Genomic DNA, 22,770 nt, shown 5'->3' with positions numbered 1-22,770 from the left:
AGAGAGAGAGAGAGAGAGAGAGAGAGAGAAATTAGTCTACAAAATCAAGAAAAAGAAGGAGCAACAAGAAAGAGGTGTAGAGAAAAGAGAGTGCACATGGGAGTAAGACAAGCTTAAAGGGACTCATGCAGAGGAGAAAGCTGTAATCATGGTGATTAATCTGACTTAAAACAGCCGCAGGACGCTTCGAAAAAAAGGTGTTGATATGACAACCTGCACCAACAGCGAAACCCTGACTTGTGAACGTACGGTGAAATTGAACATGTAATCAGGTATTCTAATACAGCGGCCCGTAGACGCGCGTATATAGGGACCCGCACGGACCTTTCGTGGATATGGGCAGAAGATCAAATTTGAATCACGTGGACCCTTGCGGCCACCCAGATGCGGCAACTGCGAATTGCACGTTAGATGTGTGGGGACATGAAATCTGGGTGAAAGTGTGCTCTTCTATATCTTCTATATAAAACCACGAACCTTGACTAACAAAGACAAACAAAAGAAAGGATTTAAGGGAGGCGAGAGATGTGGAGAGAAAAATGTACAAGGAGAGTAACTGAAGTACATAAGGTCATTTGCCCTGAGAGAATAATACACACAAGCAAAAAGCCACTCTGTGTGTGTGTGTGTGTGTGTGTGTGTGTGTGTGTGTGTGTGTGTGTGTGTGTGTGTGTGTGTGTGTGTGTGTGTGTGTGTGTGTGTGTGTGTGTATGTGTATGTGTGTTTGTGTGTGTGTCTGTGTTTCCAAGGGACATCAGGCTTTATAGAGTCCATCAACACAGCAGGAGGAAAAGAAATCACTCCTGCTGGAGGAAGTGCTAATGGCTCTGCAGTGTGTGCCGCTTTGTGTGAATGTGAAAGTGTGTGTGTGTGTTTGCTGATTGATCGAACATGCCAAGTCCATTTCGGCATTCCCAGATGGGAGCCAGAGTGTGAAATTGCCAAAAAAGGCAAACGGCAAATAACCAGGTCAGACACACACATCAACAAACAGACATACACAAACTGTCTTTTTACCATTTATCACTCTCATACTTTCTCTTTCTCACACACACACACACACACACACACACACACACACACACACACACACACACACACACACACACACCCATCCACTTGTTCATCCCCACCTTCCCTCTGTAATTAGTTGCATTTTTCAATGCTGTTTTTCACTTTACCTCCTCCCCCTCTGTGCTCAGAGGGAAAGTGAGAGTGTCTCTTTATATCTGCACATTTTATTTGTCAACCACTAATTCATCAAACACAGAAACACTCACACAGGTACAAAAACACATCACTGTCATAAATGAATCAATCATTGAGAAGAGTTAATTACTGAGCTCTGTTGTGTTTGCTTTTCTTTCTCTCTCTGCAGCAGTGTTTGTATGTGCGTATCCAGGCGTCTCCAGGCAGTAGGAGATACATTCCCCAATCCTACACTACAAACACAATTATAACAAAGACTTCAGAGCAGTGTGTCTGTCTGTCTGTCTGTCTGTGTGTGTGTGTGTGTGTGTGTGTGTGTGTGTGTGTGTGTGTGTGTGTGTGTGTGTGTGTGTGTGTGTGTGTGACACATTTAGCCGCATAGTAACCAACTTCATCCAAGCTTTCGGTTATTAAACAAGAAAAAAAACTCTTTGTGTGTGTGTCAAATTAAAGCGTGACTGTGCCTAGTACTCCTGTGGGACTGTGGGAAGTGATTTGCGGTGCTTCTGCTGTCCGAAGGGAGACTATTTGCAGTGTTTTCTAGGTGAGAAAAATGGGTCAATTTTTGATCTGAAAACTGGCGAGCACACACACTGAAGCGGCAACAAAGGTCTGTTACTTTTCTGTATATGTGACGGTTTATTACTTTAAACCAAACGAATATCAACATGTCTTTGTGTCCAATACTAAAAAATAACAATACTGTAAATTGTAGGTTGCAGTTTGCACAAAAGAAGCACACAAAAAGATGAAATGGCTTACGGAGAAACAAGTAAGGACTGTAAACTCTACGTGAACCTCAGCTAAACTGTGGTTCTACACTGAAATATGGATTCTAATATAATACTATAATACTCTCTCTGTCATGGCAAGCTGCACTATTTCATTGTCTCTTTCTAAATCAGTTTCTTGTCCTGGTTTGAGTTGTAACAATCAAAACACATTTAAAATTATAACATGCAGCAACTTCATCAGAAGGGAAATGATCAGAATCCCTTATCACCACGCACTGTATGATTTCACAACTGGCCCAGACTGCGGACTCAAATATATAATCATTCCAATAATGACGGTGTGTGTGTGTGTGCAAAAATACTGTAAGAGGTACGACAGAGGGAACCAGGTAAAGAGCAGTTTCGCATCGCCAGACCTTCTTCCACAGAGCTGCGGAGGAGGGTCCGGCTAGTCCACACAGCATTCCGGGATGGGAGAAAAACATGTTCTGGTTTGTTGGCATTTCTTTAAACCAATCACAATCGTCATGGGCGGCGCTAAGCGCCGAGCAGAGGAACGGTGCCTCTGCAAAATAGCCTCGGGAAGGAACTTGTTTTGGTGGATGTGTTCAAAGGTTGTTTTAGCCATGCAACAGAAAACTGTGATTGTACAGATAGTCCAGCTAGCTGTCTGGATTTACCCTGCAGAGATCTGAGGAGCAGTTAACCCTAGTCCTCAGAAATCCGTAAAATTTCAACACAAAGAAAGCCCAAGGCAACGGATATCCGGCCTAAATGGCGGAATTTCCGTCGGCAACGGAAGTGGAAGGTCGTCGATGTAGACTAGGTAAAGAGTATAGGGTTCAAAAGTTAGATATTGAATAGAGGAGAGTAAAGGATAGAAAGTATGCAGATAGTTTGGAGACTCACAGTCGAGACAGGCCTTCATTCTTCTGAAACAGCAGCTCTGGAAGTTGGCTGAGATGGTTCTTGTTGAGGCGACTGGAGGGACAAAAACACACGCTGGATTAAAAAAAAAACTTGCCGCGTAAATGTTACAGTCAATTAAGTGGAAATGTCACCTTCTTTCTATTTGCATGTTTATTTGAGTGAATATTTGTGTGCTCTCACAGTCTCTCCAGTTCCTTCAGTTCATCGAAAGCGCCTCTCTCAACGATACTGATCTGGTTCTCCATCAGATGACTGCCATTAAAAAGGATAAAGAAATAAAAACACTGCAACACACATGTATAAGCATGAATGCAATTTGAACTATCACAATTGATTCAGAGACTTATTCATATCACTAATGTAATTTCCACTTGCGGGATCAGTATAGAATGCCTTAATATTATGGTCTTCAAGCATGCAAACGGAAAAAGCAGTTTGTCAGCGGATGAAAAATACTGTATAGTTGCAACAAAATGTCCTCATAGCTTTATGTTCGTAAAATAAAATGTGATATTTAAATATATATATATTTTTTAAATATATTATTTTCCAATTAGACCACATCTGAAACGTTATTCAAGCAGATACTGTTCATCCTTAGTAAAATATCAGGATGTATTCATAGCAGCAAAGATCAGTGCATCGAGTAAATTATACTAATTATGGCATCAATTTCCCACTTAGCAAATAAATAAAAAACACAAGCGAGAGCACTTCATTAGTTTGTGGAGATAGTATAAGCATTTATAAGCAAATTGCATGAATTTTAACGCTGCACACACAATAATAAACAGAGTCTCTGAAAGAACCAAAACCAGGACAACGTGTAACATCTTTTACACTGTCATCGATCAAATTGAAAAGCCTCAACGCGCATTATTTCTCCCACAATTGCCTCTGGGATCTGTACACTTGATGAATACATTCCATAGACTTTCACATCATGAACCACTAGTGTAACACTCAATCCCCTCCTGACAGCAACGAGCCCTGGGCTCCCGGCAGGCTGCTAATCTGTTCTGAGCAGGCCTCCGGAGATGTCATTAGTTTCTGGCATGTCATCTTTTTAACGCCTCATGTCCATCACTGGCACGCAGCACAGTCCCCAGGTAAACACAGGAACCCACCGTCAGTGCAGCCTCTCCCGGAGGGCACTGGCTTTCCAGGTCAAAAGGTCGCAGATAAACCCCTCCCTGTCGTAAATTTGACTGACACGGACACCAAACAAGCCACCTCTGCGTAGCTCATGTGTCACTGCAGAGCTAAAGCATCGCTCTGTTCCCCTCTGGCTTTTTTGTGGCACCGCAGCCTACGAGACCTAAACCGAACAGAGAAATGTGGGAAAGAGCCTCTGCTGAATACACAAAAGCTGTTGCCCCATCAACAAAGAGTCTGACAGCTGGGAGCGAAGGTTAGGTCTCTTTATTTTCCAGAAATGTATCCGTTTGTTTTATGAACTGAAAAAAACAAAAACAAATCAGCAAAAAAAACAAAAAAACAAACAACTTTTGCACTAATTTAAAGGACAATTCCAGAGCAAAATGAACCTAGGGGTTAATAACACGTGTACCGAGTCGACCGCTCTCTGGGATATGTTTTCATGCTAATCGAATGTGACCAGTCTTGTCGCAAACCGCTAATTAGCTTATAACGCTAGTCGTCGGGGCACGCAAAAGCACGCAAAAATCGCTATTTCTATACTACTAACAAGGCTCAAAATAGCACCACACTTTTACGTTCGACTGGTCATGACTGTTTTCCTAAGATGGCGCCCGTATACGTGAACGGTACTCTCTTTATAAACTATCTTTTTAATAAACTGTCTGTACACTTACAAAGTTCTCAATGCTTCGGTTTACATGTAGGGACCCTCATTATGCTACCGTGGAAGTGTGGTGCTATTTTGAGCCTTGTTAGTGGTATAAAAATAGAGATTTTACCCTCTGCCCCGATGACTAGCGTTATAAGCTAATTAGCGGTTTGCGATAAAACTGGTCACAATCGATTAGCATGAAAACATATCCCAGAGGACGGTTGACTCGGTACACGTGTTATTAACCCCTAGGTTCATTTTGCGGCGGAATTGTCCTTTAAAGATGTTCTGGATCATAGTGATCTCTAAAATGAAATGGTGCCAAAACTAGTGTGTGATTGTCACTCTGAACGAGAGTTTGGCTGAATGACACTAAACTAACATATAAACTCACATGTAGGTGAAGGAGTAAATGTGGCTGTGACTTACAGGACTCGGAGGTGTTTGAGACCAGAGAAGTCTGTCTTGGTGACGATGGTCAGGTTGTTTCCATTCAGATCACTGAAAAAAAACAAACACAGATACAACACAGGCAACAGCAGATTAGAGATCAGGAACTAAACTGATGAAGCAAGACATTATCAGTACATAAAAATAATCAATGACATAATATTCCGGTTTTTGCCCTTATTCCGAAAAAGATGATATTCCGACTAAGCTGTTTACGTGGCTAATGAAAGTGAATATTCCACCAATATTCCCGTTTACATGTAGCTGTGCAAAACACGATTTTTTCAAAGTTGTCCCCCGGTGGCAGACTTGTGGGGCCGTGGGAACACAGCGTCTCTCTTTCATTCCTTTAACCAGCTTCTCGAAAAGGTCGGCGTAACCTGTTGAAGTCTTTGATAATGTTTGCGTTTCTCCTTCGTATCTTTTGGGCATGCATCTCTACCATGTTGGCTGGTTGTTTTGTGTACAGCAACCATAGCAACGCACAGAGCTGACCATAGGCAGTAAACCGGCAAGAGGCCGTAAACTGCGGTAAAAACGCTGATTGAGACGCATATTCCGAATGCGCTGTATACATGTCCAAAGAATGCCTCTAAAATCCGAATAAAACCAGCATATCCCACGTCTTAATCGGAAAATGCTATATTCAGGGGTAAAAAGCCATTATTCGGAATATCTAACCGGAATATGCTGTTTACATGACCGGTATCATATTCGGAATAATATTGGTGTGCATGTAAACGTACTTAATGACATCAGAGAGAGGTGCAAAATGGAGCGGAGAAGTATTAAAAAGCTAAGATTTATCCAAAGGGAAAGTGCTTTGTAGCAGTTGCAATACAAAGTAGAAAGAGTGCAAATATTAAAAAGTCTAAAATAACAAATTGCAAATAATGTGCAAATCCAAAATATATACAATACTGGCATGTGCATATCAATATAAACATATACAGCTAGGGGTTACTTAAAAAAAAGTACAACACATGTAAATAATACATACACACAACTACATATATGTTAATATGTTGAGAAAAATATTGATTTTTATTTTTTTTTAAGAATAGAAGAGATAGAAAAGTTGCTATCATAAGAAGAAACATAGTTAGCCAGTATGCTACATTGGTTAAACTGTGTGAGGAGTGAAATCCTAAACATTTCAACAAATCTGTTCACTTTGATTTTTACCCTCAATGCATTTTGTACGAAAATTGTTAATATTACACAAAAATGCAAAATGGCAAGACACAGTCAAACATCAGAACGCGCCAGTCAGAACTTCCAGCCCCAACTCTTTAACAAACAACAATCGTATCACTTTGCTTCTGCGAGTGGGACATCCCAGCTACTGTCCATCCAGTGTTCTACTTCACAGTATTCTCCTACTTAATGTGCGTATGATTTGTATTCACTTTATGAGTGGGACCAGCTGCTTTTTTGCCAGGGGATCAGATATCGTCCTTAACCTCTAATTAATTCTGAAAAATTCAATATGATGTTAAAGTGCTCATATTATGCTTTTTGGCTTTTCCCTTTTCCTTTATTGTGTTATATATCTTTTTTTGTGCACGTTATAGGTTTACAAAGTGAAAAAGCCAAACGTCCCCCCCAAAGGGACTTCCCATCTCCAACAGAAAACACTGTTCACCAACTGCTCCAAACAGCTCTATTGTAGTCCAGCCTTTACTTGAGACAGAAATGGTCACTTTGTAACACACGTTATAATGCTCGCCTAGCTGCTAGCGTAGCACGCCCTCATACTCTGCTTCTGACTGGCTAGTAGTCCTTACCTAGGTACTGTCAGGGCACGCCCTCATACTCTGCTTCTGACTGGCTAGTAGTCCTTACCTAGGTACTGTAAGGGCACGCCCTCATACTCTGCTTCTGACTGGCTAGTAGTCCTTACCTAGCTACTGTCAGGGCACGCCCTCATACTCTGCTTCTGACTGGCTAGTAGTCCTTACCTAGCTACTGTCTGGGCACGCTCTCATACTCTGCTTCTGACTGGCTATTAGTCAGCCTTACCTAGTTACTGAGCATGTGACTCCCAACAAAGATGGAGCAGAAATGAGATGTCTCACTCTGTAGCTAAAACAGAGAGCTCAACACACAGGATGAAAAGAGGAGCTGCAGCAATGTGCAGTACAACACAAATATGGTGTTTTTTTGAAAATGTAACCATGTAAACCTTTTCTGATATAACCTCTAAATACAATTATGAACCTGAAAATGAGAATAACATGAGCACTTTAAAGCATTGATGATTAATCAGTTGCTGTGGTCTGTAGCCAAAAAGTAAACATCTGCCCTGATAAGTGTTACAAAGGCAGCAGATTAAGCTCCACTGGAACTTGCTTTCAACTAGTTTTTTAACAACAGAAAAAAAAAACTCTCCTCAAAATCTTCAACTTTTTACTCCAAAAAAGATCTTTCCTTTCTATGAATTTAATTTGAATTTGAAATTTACATTTCAAAATACCTCTGTACTGTACAGTGCACTGTTTCTGCTCTTTGAAGTTATTTTCACTCAGTTTGCAGAGAAGAAAGTCTTTCCATTGGGAGTTCACTTTGAGGACAATCTGCTTCTGTTTTATACTGTAAATCAGCCAACGTCAGCTTGAAGCTGCATAAAAGTTCAGTATGACATTTCTTCCTGGATGAAACTGCTACTGTTTGACAAGAGTATCATGTACCTCCTTCACTCCACACTGACGTGCTCTCGCCAATCATTGTTTCAACTGCTCTCCGTGAAGGTTTACTACTGTTGCATTCATTCCAAGTCACTCAGGGCAGCAGCTTCAGACAGTTTCCAGCCATTTTGTACACACACTTTAGGTATAAACAGTTGTCAGTGTTTGTTATGTGATATTGTACTTAAGCAGGCCCTCTTTTCAACACAGCCGTGGAGGCTGCTCCGAGCGGGAGGGGTTTAACCCTATGACCTCATTGTCTACTTTGATCGACAGCTGCGAAGAAGAGAGGGGATGATGTCACTCTTCCCACGAGGCTTTGTGGACAGAGAGGTAAACTGAGCCCTGTGCGTGTACCTGTATGAGTGTGTATGTGTGTGTTTGTGTGGAGTGTCATGTTCCTGTACTACTGTAAAGGGTGGAGCAGAGTGTGACCTTGTCCTGTATAATAGAGAAAGAAGGAGAGAGAGAGAGAGAAGGGGGCAGAGAGCTGATGTTGTGGTTTTGCTGTGTGAACCGGATCAATACATGGACTAATGGAAATGCAAAGAAAACACCTGGCAAAGAAGAAAAAAAGAAAAATACATGTCCATAACAGTAAAATGAGCCCTGCACTGCACAAAAAACATAGGTCAGATTCAACTGTTAGTTATTTTTCCCTTCTTTTTTTTTCGAACCCCCAGTGTAGTTTCCCTTCTTTCAGGAGTTTTCTATAAATTGTAGTTAAAGGCTAGTTTCACATTTTTAAGTCCATCCTAATTCAATAATCATGTTCACATATGAACATTGAAACTATGTGCATTTAAACTGCGATTTTATTAATGGGGGACAAAATCCAGGCTTCTTTCTGAGCAAAAACACATTCAGCTGAAGATAACTTGAGGCTCTAGCAGTCGCCGTTGGATAAATCGAGCGGTTATCTTACAGTGATATGCTTTTTAGAACAAAAGTTTCCCCGGTTTGAACAGATGCTGTGAAGCGATAGTAACACAAGGGGGAATTTTTTGGACAATCACTTTGGACAATCCCCACTTGGTTTGCGTGTGACAGGTGTGTCTGCACACACTGTGTGTCTATGAAGCAGCAGAATTGGGCCAAATCCTCCGGGCCGATACCAGAAAGTCCTCCCTGAGAACACCGGATTCTGCTAGGGCTGCAAGTAAAACATATTTTCATAATCAATTCATTTGTAATTATTTTCACAAATTGTTGGAAAACACTGAAATATCTCATTATAATTTCCAGGAGCCCAAGAGCGACAGGTTCAACTAGTTTTTATTCAAAGCTTAGAGATACAGAGATGCACAAAAATAAGTCCTCCTCTCTTCTCTACAGGAAAACGTCTGCCTCCTTTCAAAAATGGATTAGCAATGGATGCACGTAATTGAGGCCAGCATATCTAATAAACTTACAATAGAGTTGAATTTTTGGCCAAAAATAATGGTAGAAAATCATGGAAGTTTGTGTTGCCTTGGCTCTAGCAGCAAGAAAGCACAGCCTCACTCTTTAAAGGTAATTTTATCTTTTATCTGGGCAATGTCACAGAAGCCTGTACAGCAGATTGTTGCACTAGAGTCCAGATAATGTCATTTGAGAGTAGAGATCACGTTTAAAAGGTGAAACAATGAATATGATCCCACTATAAAAAAAAAATATTTTTGCAGTCTGAAGATGGAGGAGGAGGTAGCATGGGATTGGCTGGGACAGAGGGAGGGACGGATGGATGTAGACGGGTCGCGGCGGGGGGTCCAGAATCACTCCCTGGATGTGTGTGAAATTACCCTGACAGTTAGACCGCACAGGCGAAACAAGCATGAGGCGGAGGAGAGATGTAGAGCGAGCGATGGCCATATCGCCACACGCTGTAAGAGCATGTTACGGATGCTCAGAAAAACACCAAGTCCGAAAATATCAGCCCGCTAATTGCTAAAATCTCATAAGATTTGTCTGTTTGTTGTATGAAGAGAAGGAAAGAGACACGAGGGACGAGAGGAACACAAATACAGCCCTGATGCGCCGTGGTTAATCGAGTTTTGTGCAGCATGGCGGGGTCAGGGGTCAGCTGAGCGACAGACTCCCCTCGAGTGGCGACTCTGCCAAACAATAGCTCATTAAAGCAGAACGCGTCCCGCACACACACACACACACACACACACACAGCCTCAGTGAGCAGTGAGGCAGTTGATATGTTCAGCTCTGCTCTCCACTGTTAGATCTGACATGGAGGGAGAGCGGGGCGACTGAGGAAGATGATGAGATACGTGGTGTGGTTAAAGAGAAAGAATTAAAGATGAAAGACATACGTTGAGTAGAAGCACTGATTCCAATCCTAAGGTATAAAACAACATTACTTAAGTATCAGTACCAAAACTCAGACATCATATCGGCACTAGTATTGGAAATATTTCAAACAATATCGATCTCTACCCTGGACCCTTCAGTACAGAGCCAGATTAGTTACAAGTCAGAAAGTAAAAGTGCTCATATTATGCTTTCTGGCTTTTCCCCTTTCCTTTATTGTGTTATATATCTTTTTTGTTATAGGTTTACAAAGTGAAAAAGCCCAAAGTCCACCCCAAAGAGACTTACCATCTCCAACAGAAAACACTGTTCACCAACTGCTAAGTCCAGCCTTTACTTCAGAGACCAACGTGGTCACTTTGGAACACACGTTATAATGCTCTGCTACTGTAGCACGCCCTCATACTCTGCAACTGACTAGCTAGCAGTACTTACTGCGCATGTGCGACTCCCAACAAAGATGGAACAGAAGTACGATGTCTCACTATGTAGCTAAAACAGAGAGCTCAACACACAGGGTGAAAAGAGGAGCTGCAGCAATGTGCAGTACAACAAAAAAAGATGCTGTTTTCTGAAAATTAAACCACATAAACCTATTCTGGTACAACCTCTAAATACAATTATGAACCTGAAAATGAGCATAATATGAGCACTTTTAATAACCTATCCTCCTAGCGCATGCACAGTAGTGTACCAGGTATGAGCCTGGAACATATAACCCAGTGTTTCCACATCCCTGTATTCGGGTTGGGTATAGCCTGGATCAATGGAAGAAGATTTCCAGGATAAAGCCGTCCGGCGTGTGAGCCGTTCTCAAAATCGCTTCGCTTTGGGAAACAACAACACACTTTGAGTTAGCAAGCTACACGCTGCAAAAGGCGGCTTGTGAAGACAATTTGAATCGTGTGACACGGCAGGCCTGCTTGGTTCATTCGGAGAATTATTGTAAATGTTTAAGAAAATTTTATGTTTACAGCATTTACTATCTAACTAATCTTTACTCTAACTCTAACAGGTTTTGGGACAGATTGGCGGGATTGCTGTGGACAAAGTACACATGTCGATTCATGTAGCCAGACCTATCTCCACAGCGCTGTGGAGCAATGGGAGAATAGGTTGGGTACAATGGGTTCCACATAATAATAATAATAATAATAATAATTTAAAAAAATCAATCAGTAGGGTCGATTCAAATTTAAACAATATCCAAGATTGTATAGTCATTCAACATCAAGTCATTCAACATCAAAGAGGAAACATGATACGTGTCTTGAAAGTGGTCAAACATAAAGATACCAATTATCAGCACAACGTTTTTGCCATTAACCGCAACATTAACACACTGTGCTCAAGGATACATTGAGCTAACTTGATCCTGCTAATCAATTTAGCATCTGGATTTCAAGATACACACACATAAACAAAATCCTCCTCCCCACAAAACCACAAATACAGTACAGAGCAATAGTTTACAGAGAAGTCTCAACTGGTCTGCACAAAATAGAAACCCAACACTTTTCTGCTCCATCACCTATTTACAATACAGCGAGCCAATTCAAACAGAAACCTTCACTCAGTGTGCGTTGGTTTTGTTGAGGTCCACTCTGCCCAGTTACAGCAGATGGGCCAAGAACTGATAAACACAGTTTAGAGATTGAAAGTGTAGTTTAGGACTTTTTCCGTTAGCTTGTTTTATAATTTCTGGTCAACCACTGGGTACCAGATGTCAAAAACCATCAAAGCAGCTCAGCGATTATCATTTGAATGCAGAGGTGCAGCACCAGCAATTTCACACCTACTTTTTCAACAGTGTAGAGTGAGCCAGAATTGCGAATTAGAACCCTGACAGGGTGATGCAGGACCCCGACACAAAGTGGAGGGGTCTTGAATCAGCCTCACAGAGGTTACCTGTCTGCATCTCTGTTGGGACGGTTAACTTTACCGCTGAAAAGCACCGCTCTCCGCCGAAAGCCAGGTCGCCCCGGTGAGTACGCTAACCGTGGAGCTAACTAATGATCTGTTTGCACTGTTGCTGTTAGCGCTAACCGTGGAACTAACTAATGCTCTGTTTGCACTGTTGCTGTTAGCGCTAACCGTGGAGCTAACTAATGCTCTGTTTGCACTGTTGCTGTTAGCGCTAACCGTGGAGCTAACTAATGCTCTGTTTGCACTGTTGCTGTTAGCGATCCCCGTTTCCTCCATCCTCTCTCTCCCTTTGTGAGCCGCTGATATTGATATGGGCTCTGTATGAGCAACAACATTTATTTAAAAATGATTTTATTGATTTAAAAATGGTCCTCCAGAGTCTACCATCAAAAGTCCGTCCACGGGAACGGTCTGTTATTCAGAAATAGTAGACCGCGGAATGCCGTGATTGACCAATCATAATCAAGTATTTAACCCAGTTGCATTATAAAAGAGAGATAATTACAAGATCTTTAAAACCTTTTAAAACATTTGCACTTGACAGTATCAAACCAAATTGTATTAATATTTCAGAAGTAAAAATGAGTTTTACTTCAAAACTGCACAGACAAAAGAAAGAAAGAAAGAAAGAAAGAAAGAAAGAAAGAAAGAAAGAAAGAAAGAAAGAAAGAAAGAAAGAAAGAAAGAAAGAAAGAAAAGGCTGTTGCCTGGGTTACCCATTTGTTGACCTGCTGCTACTGACATGTTGGTTGATTGAATGATTGCAATGGTGTTTATTCTCGTCTGCTTTATATGTGAATGGTTGACTGCAAAATTGAATTGCCCTTTTGGGATGAATAAAGTTGTTTGAATTGAATTGAAAGAAAATAAAAAAGGAAAGAAAGGGCGGCTGTAAGCAGGAATTCTGACCAAAAACAGCATGTTACACATGAAATACAATGCAGGAAGTCCAGTTCCCACTTTCATCACAACAATCGCGAGCCCCTGCGTTGGCACCCCCACTGCGCAGACGGACTGTCTCCATTAAAATGGATGAGAGGGCTGCTGACAGTGACAGACAAATCTGGAGCCTGCTGAACGTGAATGAGTGACTTTGTGAGACTCAGATCTGGGGGAAAAAAAAGTTTCTGTAGTTGGTTTGGATTCAGTTCTCACAAACCACACTGCGTTTTAGTGAAAGTGGACAGATCCGTGATCCTAATCACATCGTCAGGATCTTGGTTACTGAAAACTAGCATCAAAACGGCAGTATTCTCAGACAAACCAAACAAACCAAAGGACAGAAATCTATTAAGACCATGGTAACTGCTCCAAACACTTCCCACTCACCCTTTGGAATACCTATTCAGAGCAATTCTGTGCAACCCTGGGGTGGTTTCTCCCTTTGTTTGGTCACATGAGAACAGAGCAATCAGTACGAGAAGTTACTGAGCGGGAGGTTTCGCTGGACCGTTCCAACCAGCCCTGGAGTGCTTCATTTGGACCAAGATCTGACCATGACCAATATCCCTCCCAGACACTTGGTAAATGAGCCAAAGACTGGCAGCAAATATTCTGCTGCTTTGAACAAAGTCATTTCCTGACCGGGAAAGAAAACTACAGAAATCTGCTGTGTGAATTATTACCAAGTCAACACGAGACTGCACTGCAGATGTAAAAGCAGCCGTAGTTATTACCATCACCTTACTGTTCCTCCCCTCTATCACACTTCGTTCTCATCATTATCATTCACCTCCCCGGTTCTCCTCTTTGATGTTCACCTCCCCTCTTCTTCCTCTTCCCCTGACAGCCTTAAACAACTCTTCCTCCCCTGTTCCTCCTCCTGCTCCCTTCTTTGCCTTCTCCTGTTCACTCTCCTCATCACAGCTGCAGCACAGTGGATGTGACTATTAGCGACCACACACACACACACACACACACACACACACAACACACACACACACACACACACACACGTCTAATAACACTTCATTAGTGGCATCTTTCCCACTGAGAGGTTGCAAGGGGAAATGGTAAGATGATTATAAGAGACGGACAGAGAAAGAGACAGTGGGAGAAGCTGAGGTGGCAGTCTTTGCTATTGAAACTGAGAAATGAGGTGCGTGTGTGTTTGTGCATGTGTGCGTGCATGTGTGTGTGCGTGAACGCGTGAGACAGGGATAGGTAAGTGATAATGAAACGGAAGAAAATAATGCAGCTACTTGAAGAAAATAATGAATTCAGCTACTTTACAACAACAAAAAATTGAAAAATGATTCTAATTTATTAATGCAAGTGTTTTTCCCACTTACACCTAGTGATATCTAGGACCACTGGAAGTTTTCCGAGCTTTTAAGGTACTAAAATGATCTCAAAACATGGAGGTGTTTGTCTGCCTACCTAGCCTGACAAGCCAGACCCACATCCAGATGTTGGGTCTGGGAACTCACCATTGGCAGGGCTCAATCCGAGGGGCGGGATAAACGGCTGTCTTTCAAATACCCTCTGCACTCATAGCCAACCAGAGCAACGCTAGTTGATAGATTCAACTTTTGCCGTTTTTTAAGAATGACTTCAGTGCTTAACTCCAAGTCTTCCGGAGTTGCGGCCAAAGCCGATTCGAAAGACTGTTGTTCGCCAGCAGCAGCCATCTTCTTTGTTTTCAACAACTCTGCCGTCCTTATGTCAAGCCCGCCCACCGACTCTATACACGATGTGATTGGCCTGACCAGAATTTGTTTTTTCCAGGTCCAATTTCTAGACTGACCCTGGCTGCAAATTACATTTGCTGCCGCTGGTGCGTCTAGATTTCTAGGCTACTGCCTACCAGCACTATTTGAAAAAGTAACATCAGCATGTCATTCCAGAGACAATGTCCAGGTTACTCAGGACAAACCACAGGGCTCACTGTGGACAGTTTCCAAGTTTCCAATCACAAATGTTCACAGAGAGGTCTGTGGATCATCCTGAGTAACCTGGACACTGTTTCAGGAAGTCATGTTCCTGAGTTTTTCAAACTGGGCTTTAAAAATGCTGTGTGCATTTAAAAACTAGGTGAGGTCTTTGTCGCTTGTCATCACCAGTGAGACAAAAAAAAAATTAATCTCCATTTACAGTCCTTGACGGTCATTCTGAATTAAATTAAGTAGGGCTGCAACTAACGATCGTTTTCATAGTCGATTAATCTGTTGATTATTTTCACGATTAGTCGATTAGTTGTTTGGTCTATAAAATGTCAGAAAATTTGGATCAGTGTTTCCCAAAAGCCCAAGATGATGTGCTCAAATGTCTTGTTTTGTCAACTCCCAAAGATATTCAGTTTCTTCTCACAGAGGCGAGAAGAAACTAGAAATTATTCACATTTAAGAAGCTGGAATCAAAGAATTTTTTCTTTTGTCTTAAAAAATTACTCAAACCGACTAACCGATTATCAAAATAGTTGGCGATTAATTTAAGAGTTGACAACTAATCAATTAATCTTAATCTTAAATCTAAAATAAAGATTTGAGGAGCTCAGTTGCACTTCTGCACTTCAGTTCATCGCAAAATAAAGATGATATAGTACGTAATAACTGGAGTAGAGTTTGATTTGTTCTCACTCTCAACTTAGAATTTAAAGGAGAAAGAGGTGAACACGTTCTCAGAAAAACTGGCACTGTAATAACCACATAATGGGACCTTCCGCCTATTTGGGGACAAAAACGTGGGTCCCCATGAGGTGAACCATTACATTTTAGGGTTAAGGTCAGGTTAACTCTCCAGGGAAATAACATAAAGTCAATGCAATGTCCTTATAAGTGTGCTTTGTGTCTCTGTGTGTATTTTTGTGCTAATCCTCTACACAGTCAATGAGTTCCCTCACTGGCAGCTACATATAATGACACACACACACACACAAATACTTAGGAACACACACGCGTGTAGCTTGACTAATATTTTTCTCAATGAATCATGCCCAATTTATATAATGAGGAATCCAGAAACAGAAATAAGCAGAAACAGTCTGAGAGTCAGTTTTTTTTCCAATTGTGACAGACTGCTGTGTGTTGCAAACGCACACACGCACACACAAACCTCAACCTCCACTTTCTCACTCTCTCCACTGTTACGTGTGTGTGTTTGTTTAAAGATTTCCTCTTCCTGATTTTGTTTCAGGTTTGACTTTTTAATCCAAACGCAGCCAGTACACTCATGAGCATGCTTCACAGATATGCGCTCTCTCTCTCTCTCTCTCTCTCTTTTTCACACACTTTCCACGTTTCATTCTCGGCTCAAATAACCCTGCTCATCAGGGCCCAAAGGGACATCCATTTTTCAGCGTTGCCATGACAATCCAAAGAGGAGGGGGGTGTTTAGTTTGACTGGTGCAGTCACCTTGATAAATGACCCTCTTATTGCTGCCTGTCTCCCAGGGAATACTGTACACACACTCTGTCTCTCTCACACACACACACACACACACACACACACACACACACACACACACACACACACACACACACACACACATCTCTCTCACACTTTTTTTTTTTTTTCTCTCTCTCTCTCTCTCTCTCTCTCTCTCTCTCTCTCTCTCTCCCTGTGGCTAGCTGTCCAGCTGACACACACACTCAGATCACTTTACATGCTAATTGGGCGACAAGCCCTTTAACAAATAGCTATTTAATGAGTTGCTCCTCTCCACCGCAGCGCAGAGCCTGTCTGAGTCTACAGGGTGGTAGAATGCTAGAGCTCTGGGAGGTCACACTGGCTGTTTACATGCACTGAGTAACTGAGTAACCAGTCATTGGTCATTCTCTAGTGTAGGTCTTCTTTTTTAAAATTCATACAAATCACAAAAATGCATATGAAGGTTTGGAGATAACTGTCTCTGAAATTTCTGTCAACATCCCAATGCAACGGAGTTGAATCGAATTTCAATTGGGGTAGCGTTGAAAAACTTTCTAGAAGCAACGTCTCTGTTACTTTGGACAGTTCACAGATCTCCCCATGAGTTTACACTGGAAGTACTTTCTGCCGAAGACATAAGTCCCTTCGAAAACTGCTGAACAGCACGTTCTGTAGATAGGGCTGGGCGACAGGGAGAAAATCAGATATCACGATATTCTTGACCAAATACCTCGATATCGATATTGCGGCGATATTCTAGGGTTGACAATTGGTGCTTCAACAAAATATCTTCACACTTAGATTTTAGATAAATAATAATCAGTAATGTGGACATAATGTCTAAGTGGGGAAAAGGCAAATAATAGAACAGCTACAACAGTCTGGTACATCACTTTACTGTAATGGTTGACTGCTAACCTAGCTCAATTAAAAAAGGAAAAAATGTATCACCGAAAGCTGTCCCTTTTGGTTAAAAATGTGCAGAAATAGAAATGTAAACAACACATTAGGGTGCATCCTGGTATTGGAACTCTTAAGGTTACACAAATGTGGACAAAACCCTATTTTCCGTTTTATGTTTTATAAAATTTACTAAGTAAATTTACAGGCAAGACAAGGCAACACAATTCTTTCCATTTGGGAGTCGACATACGTCCTGACGCAGAATCAGTTGTTTTGCAGATAATGTGACAAATTGGCGTGCCAGATGCTCATTGTTTGCCTGATGCTGGTCTGATCCCACACCTGTTGGGTCGGGCCAGTATCAGGCTAATATGGATCCTGGCATTACAATGTTAAACGTTATGATTTCCTTTTAACATTCCTAACATAAATTGCACCTTTCTGCTCTCCTAAATTAAACAGTATATCCATATTTGTAAGAGTTATGACAGCAGGTGTTTTTCCACTCTGTCAGTTACTATTACTTTGTGTAGCAAGAAACCCTTTCGCGTAGGAACAGTTACCATCTCAGCATTATTAAAAAAGACAATAGAGAAAGCGGATCTGCACGCTCAGAGTTTTTTCCGGGCCATTTCTCTTTGACCCTCATCCCTGATCATAAAGCTATCAGCCTCAGAGGGGAAAACATTCTCCACGCTACAGTAAACCAGAGAGGAGGACGGATAATGTATCTCTCCTGGCACCCCTGACAATCATCAATTATTCACACACAGGCACTCTAGGACCTGAAATAAACACACACACACACATAAAATGTACAAACACATACATGTTCACCCTAAACATACACTTAGAGAGGGACAGAAACAGATACATTGTTTCCTTTTTTATATACAGTACACACAGTCAATGCTGCAATGTTCATTAGGTTGTTTTTTTTAGGTCAGAAGATAAGAGTTTCTAAAGGCAAATCTCCAATGCAAGATTATAAGATGGCAGTGACATGTCTTGTAATTTGTGCCACTTTTAGGGTGCATATTCCCTCCCAGAACTGATCACATCAAAATATCTCAGTCAGCTAACAGTAGTGGCAGTACATCACAAACAAATAGCAGGGGGTAATTTGGCTTTGCACCCAGCTATCACATCCTCTGCAGAACAGGCACTGGAGAGACCAATTAAGAAACTAACAGTATCAGCAGCACACCAGAATGCAGCACAGCAACGTTACGTTGAGAGAAGAGGTATGACCATCATGTTTAGTTTTTTTACTGGAAAAAAAAAACATTCTCGCCGTTTCTCTGGAAGCGATAGTCACTCATGGAATCCTAGAAAACCACCTACCGAGCCAGAGCAGCTGGTGTATGTGCTAATATGTTCCAAGTGCTAGTTTCGGTGTGTATGATTCCTGAAGGTTTCATCTAAATTAGAGCAGTAGGGCAGTAATAACAGTCTTTCTAAGTCATAAATAGTAACTTTTGATTAAAGCGCAATGTCATTTCTCAAAGTGGATAGAAAATTGGATCTGGAATGTCTGAGAATACAGTAGTTAGCTAGCTCAATATTTTGACTTCTACAGTAAGTGTAGTCTATATCCTATAACATTTCACTTCTGGGATTGCTCCGGTGCCGCAGGAAATTCTGCCAATGTCCGTTTCCTTCAGCTTTCTTTGTGTTGGCATTTTAACCTCCGGTGGATTTGTGAGGACTATGGTTAACTGCTCCTCAGATCTCTGCAGGGTAAATCCAGACAGCTAGCTAGACTATCTGTCCAATCAGAGTTTTCTCTCGCACGACTAAAACTACTTTTGAACGTACACACGTTCCACCAAAACAAGTTCCTTCCCGAAGCTATTTTGCAGCGGCTCCGTGCGGAGCTTAGCGCCGGCCAGCACGATTTTGATTGGTTTAAAAAAATGCCAATAAACCAGAGCACATTTTTCTCCCATCCCGGAACGCTGTGTGGCCTCGCCAGACCCTCCTCCGCAGCGCTGTGGAGGAAGGTCTGGCAAAGCGAGACTACAGTAAGTGAAACCCTCTGAATTTTGCCAATGAGGGCTTGGTTCCCCCTTCAGTGATTTGACAGTCTTAACAAAATTAAAGAAATTTTAAATTATAAGGGGCACACTTTTACTTTCAAAAATAGACTTGTCTTGAAAAGGAAGAAAAGCAACTTAACAGGAACAACATATACAAATAAAATGAAATTATATTACATTATTCTGAAGGTTTTGCAGTTATACTGCATAAGATGAAAAAGATACAGAGAAGAGTGGAATAAGAAAAGAGCAGCGGGAGAGAAAAATAAGATATACTTGGAATTTCTCACTAACAGGTGATGAGGAATTTGCACGGTGCATGAGATATGTGAAGTATGAAAAAAAATGGAGATTCAGAAAAAATTGCAGGAAAGAGCAATGATGTTGCAAAATAATGCTGCACTCTAAATCCTGCGAGTCAAGTGGAGAGTCAAAGTGTGTGTGTGTGTGTGTGTGTGTGTGTGGTGTGTGTGTGTGTGTGTGTGTGTGTGTGTGTGTGTGTGTGTTTGTGTGTGTGAGAGATTGTGTGTGATATATAGTATAGTTAAACAGACTACCGGTAAAGAGAGCTGGAAGGAGCATGAAGAGAAGAGGCACTGCAACAAACAAGGAATGACACACAAAGCACACACAGACAAAATACACACAAGGGATAGTATGAAATTACTTCAAACAGGGTGACTCGCACTGATAATTAAATTGACAACTACAGACTCATTTCCACCTACACAAACAAACATGAAACCCCTCCTTTCTCTTCCTCTGTTTTTCACAGACACATCCATCAGATACATGCATGCTTTACGATACTTGTGAGGACCTTCATACCCTAAACCAAACCTTAAACTGGATCTTGACCGTGGACCCAGATTTAAAAGCCTCCTTTTATTGAGAAACAGTGACATGGCGTCACTTTGAATAATTCCCCTCTGTGATCATATGGTCCCCAGAAGTATAGACAAATATGAACACACACGTGGTCAAGTGTACGAGTACTCACAGCCTCTCGGTCCCTCTGGGGATGTTTCTGGGTACGGAGTGGATCCCCAGGCCATGGCAGTCCACCGTGTTCCCCAAGCAGCTGCAGGGAGTTGGGCAAGCCTCCACGCCTCCCCATCCTGCCACCAGCGCCAGGACGCCCCACGCCAGCGTCGTCCGCAGCCCAGACCGAAGAGCCCGACCCGGGGCCGCTGCCAACGCTGCCGTCCCGCAGCCTCCTGACCCAGCTCCATCCCTGCTTCTCCCGGGAGGCATCCTGCTCTCCTGCGGCACTCCAGCACGCTGCAGAAAGCAGCCGACAGATCCTATCCCCTCCTTTACCATCCTTCTCCCAGGGATGACTGACCACCGGCACCACCAGGAGTACAACCCCCTCCTAAAGTGGACGAAAATGCTTAAAGTACAATGAGTAAAATGCTTGAGAGAGGCTGAGACAAGCAGCAGCACAGTCAGGTGAAGTTTAGCTCGGACTGAACGGCTGCCACTTGATGCCAAAGTGGCCTTTCAGAGAGAGAAAGACAGACGGGGGGGGTGGGAGGGAGACAAGTATATCGTCTTCTTCTTCTTCTTGTCCCCGGCTTTAGAGCTCCTTCCAATTGGCGTCTCTTCTTCTACTCTCCTGTGTTCTCTGCTCTCTCTCTCTCTCTCTCGTGCAGCCGTACAGTGTGTTTGCCTCTCCCCTCCACTTTTCATTGAGTCATTGTGCACTGAACAGTGAGCCACTAGAGAAAAAAAAAGGAAAGGGGGGGACTCCCTCACTCCCTCTATCTCACACACACACAGAGCAATCATCCATCAAAAGCTTTTACAAATAACAGCACCGAGACTCCTCCCACGCCACCACCACCCCCCTCCAGTCACACATGTACACACACACACACACACACACACACACACACACACACACACACACACACACACAAACACACACACACACACACAGCAGCAGCAGCACCCAGAGTGAACTCACATCTATTCAGTGACAGCAGTAGCGGGAGCCACCACCTCCAGTGACGGCAGCCTTTTTCTCTCTCTCTTCCCCTCTCCCTGTGTTTGTCTATCACTCTCGCCCACATGCGCTCTCTTCCCTTGGAAAAGAAAAGAGCCCAAGGCTGCAGGGACATGATGAGAAGAGAGAGAGAGAGAGAGAGAGGGAGAGAGGAAATGGTGATCACACTGAAGCATTCGACCGAGAAGCCCCAGCGAAAACGAGAGGACAGAAATGGAGAAACAATTTGTGGAAAGAAAAAAATGTAAATGTGAAATTAAAGAAGCAAGGGAGGGAGTTCTGCTGTTAAATGAGATAACATTTTTTTGCCACAGCTCAGTGCCAAGAGAGCCCCCCGGGGCTGCAGGAACTTGGGTTGGTGGGGAAGGGGGGGGTTTCTTGTGAGACTGGCATAACTGGAATGCCATAAGCTGCCACAGAGCTTACTCAGAAGTCTTTTATGAATTCACTGGCAAGGCTCTGAAATTCAAATGGAGTGTGGCTGAGTTTTTTTTTTTTTTATCTTCACAGAAACGCCAGCTTCAGCTTTTGTGATTGCCATATTACCGAGAAAAAGAGAGGAGAAGAAAAAAACATCTGAATCACCACCAAGAGCGTGGTGGAGGGTAAAGCCAGTGAAAGCTAAGCCTACCACTAAAGGAGTTTACTACCTTTTTGGGCCGTAAATTGCCAGAGTAGTAAAAATTAACACAATTTTCTAGGGCTCAAAGTGATACCTTCAAATTGCTTATTTTGTCCAACCAAAATTCAAAAATGTTGAATGAATTTACATCGATACAAAAGAAAAAGCAGCAAATAATCACATTTGCGAAAGCTTAACCCTGCAACTATTTGGACTTGTGACTCTCTGCCAATCGATCAATTAATCGACTGACCCTGACATCGCAAAAAAAAACTGTACGATAGTTTGGAAGGATAGCAGCGTGAGCCGCCCAACTTTTTCTTTTTTGATGATTTGTTTTGGAGCAGTTTTCAAACTTGTCACTACATCATTCTGGATTTGTACAATTTATAATGGCTCGATGGTGTTTTAAGCCCCCAAAGTCGACTTCAAGGCAGCGCTGCGACCGTCAACTTCAAGGCACCTAACCCTAACCATTGCCTAATCACACCTTTATAATGCGGATATGTGCAGTGCACTGTAATTACATTTTTTCACTGAACAGATTTGATGCAGCGTTTGTTTGCAGGATGATGATCAACAACTGGAGGGCACAGTTTGCGAAGCTTTTTATTTACCACCATACATGAGTGATTATTGCTTGTGGCCTCACTTTGTCTTCTCCCTGCAGACTCAGTCTGACGGGTTAATTTAACCAGGCGCTTTTTAGAAGTGATGGAAAACAAATTGGCCCCTGCTGCAGCTGAATTGAATGACTCATTCGGGCGATAATCAGCAACA

General features: G+C 42.3%; 1 protein-coding gene across 2 annotated transcripts in view; it reads right to left on the bottom strand.

Annotated features, from left to right (window-relative positions):
• The window catches only part of slit1b (slit homolog 1b (Drosophila)), a 76,175-nt gene extending 54,733 nt beyond the window's left edge, over positions 1 to 21,442 (bottom strand). Inside the window, exons 1-5 of one of the 2 annotated variants that reach the window (XM_039800816.1) lie at positions 21,330 to 21,442; positions 20,361 to 20,735; positions 5,116 to 5,187; positions 3,054 to 3,125; positions 2,853 to 2,924 (exon numbers count right to left, since the gene is read on the bottom strand). In XM_039800816.1, the coding sequence (XP_039656750.1) occupies positions 2,853 to 2,924; positions 3,054 to 3,125; positions 5,116 to 5,187; positions 20,361 to 20,735; positions 21,330 to 21,331 (593 nt within the window). In that variant the 5' untranslated portion in view covers positions 21,332 to 21,442. Of the gene's footprint in view, positions 1 to 2,852; positions 2,925 to 3,053; positions 3,126 to 5,115; positions 5,188 to 20,360; positions 21,170 to 21,329 lie in introns of those variants that run through there. The other variant, XM_039800826.1, reaches the window with a different exon arrangement.
• Between the last annotated feature and the right edge of the window lie 1,328 nt (positions 21,443 to 22,770).

The sequence above is a fragment of the Perca fluviatilis genome, chromosome 1, assembly GCF_010015445.1.
Source record: "Perca fluviatilis chromosome 1, GENO_Pfluv_1.0, whole genome shotgun sequence".
Classification (NCBI taxonomy): Eukaryota; Metazoa; Chordata; class Actinopteri; order Perciformes; family Percidae; genus Perca; species Perca fluviatilis.
The sequence above is the reverse complement of the archived record's forward strand: the minus strand, read 5'-3'. Positions and strand labels throughout refer to the sequence as shown.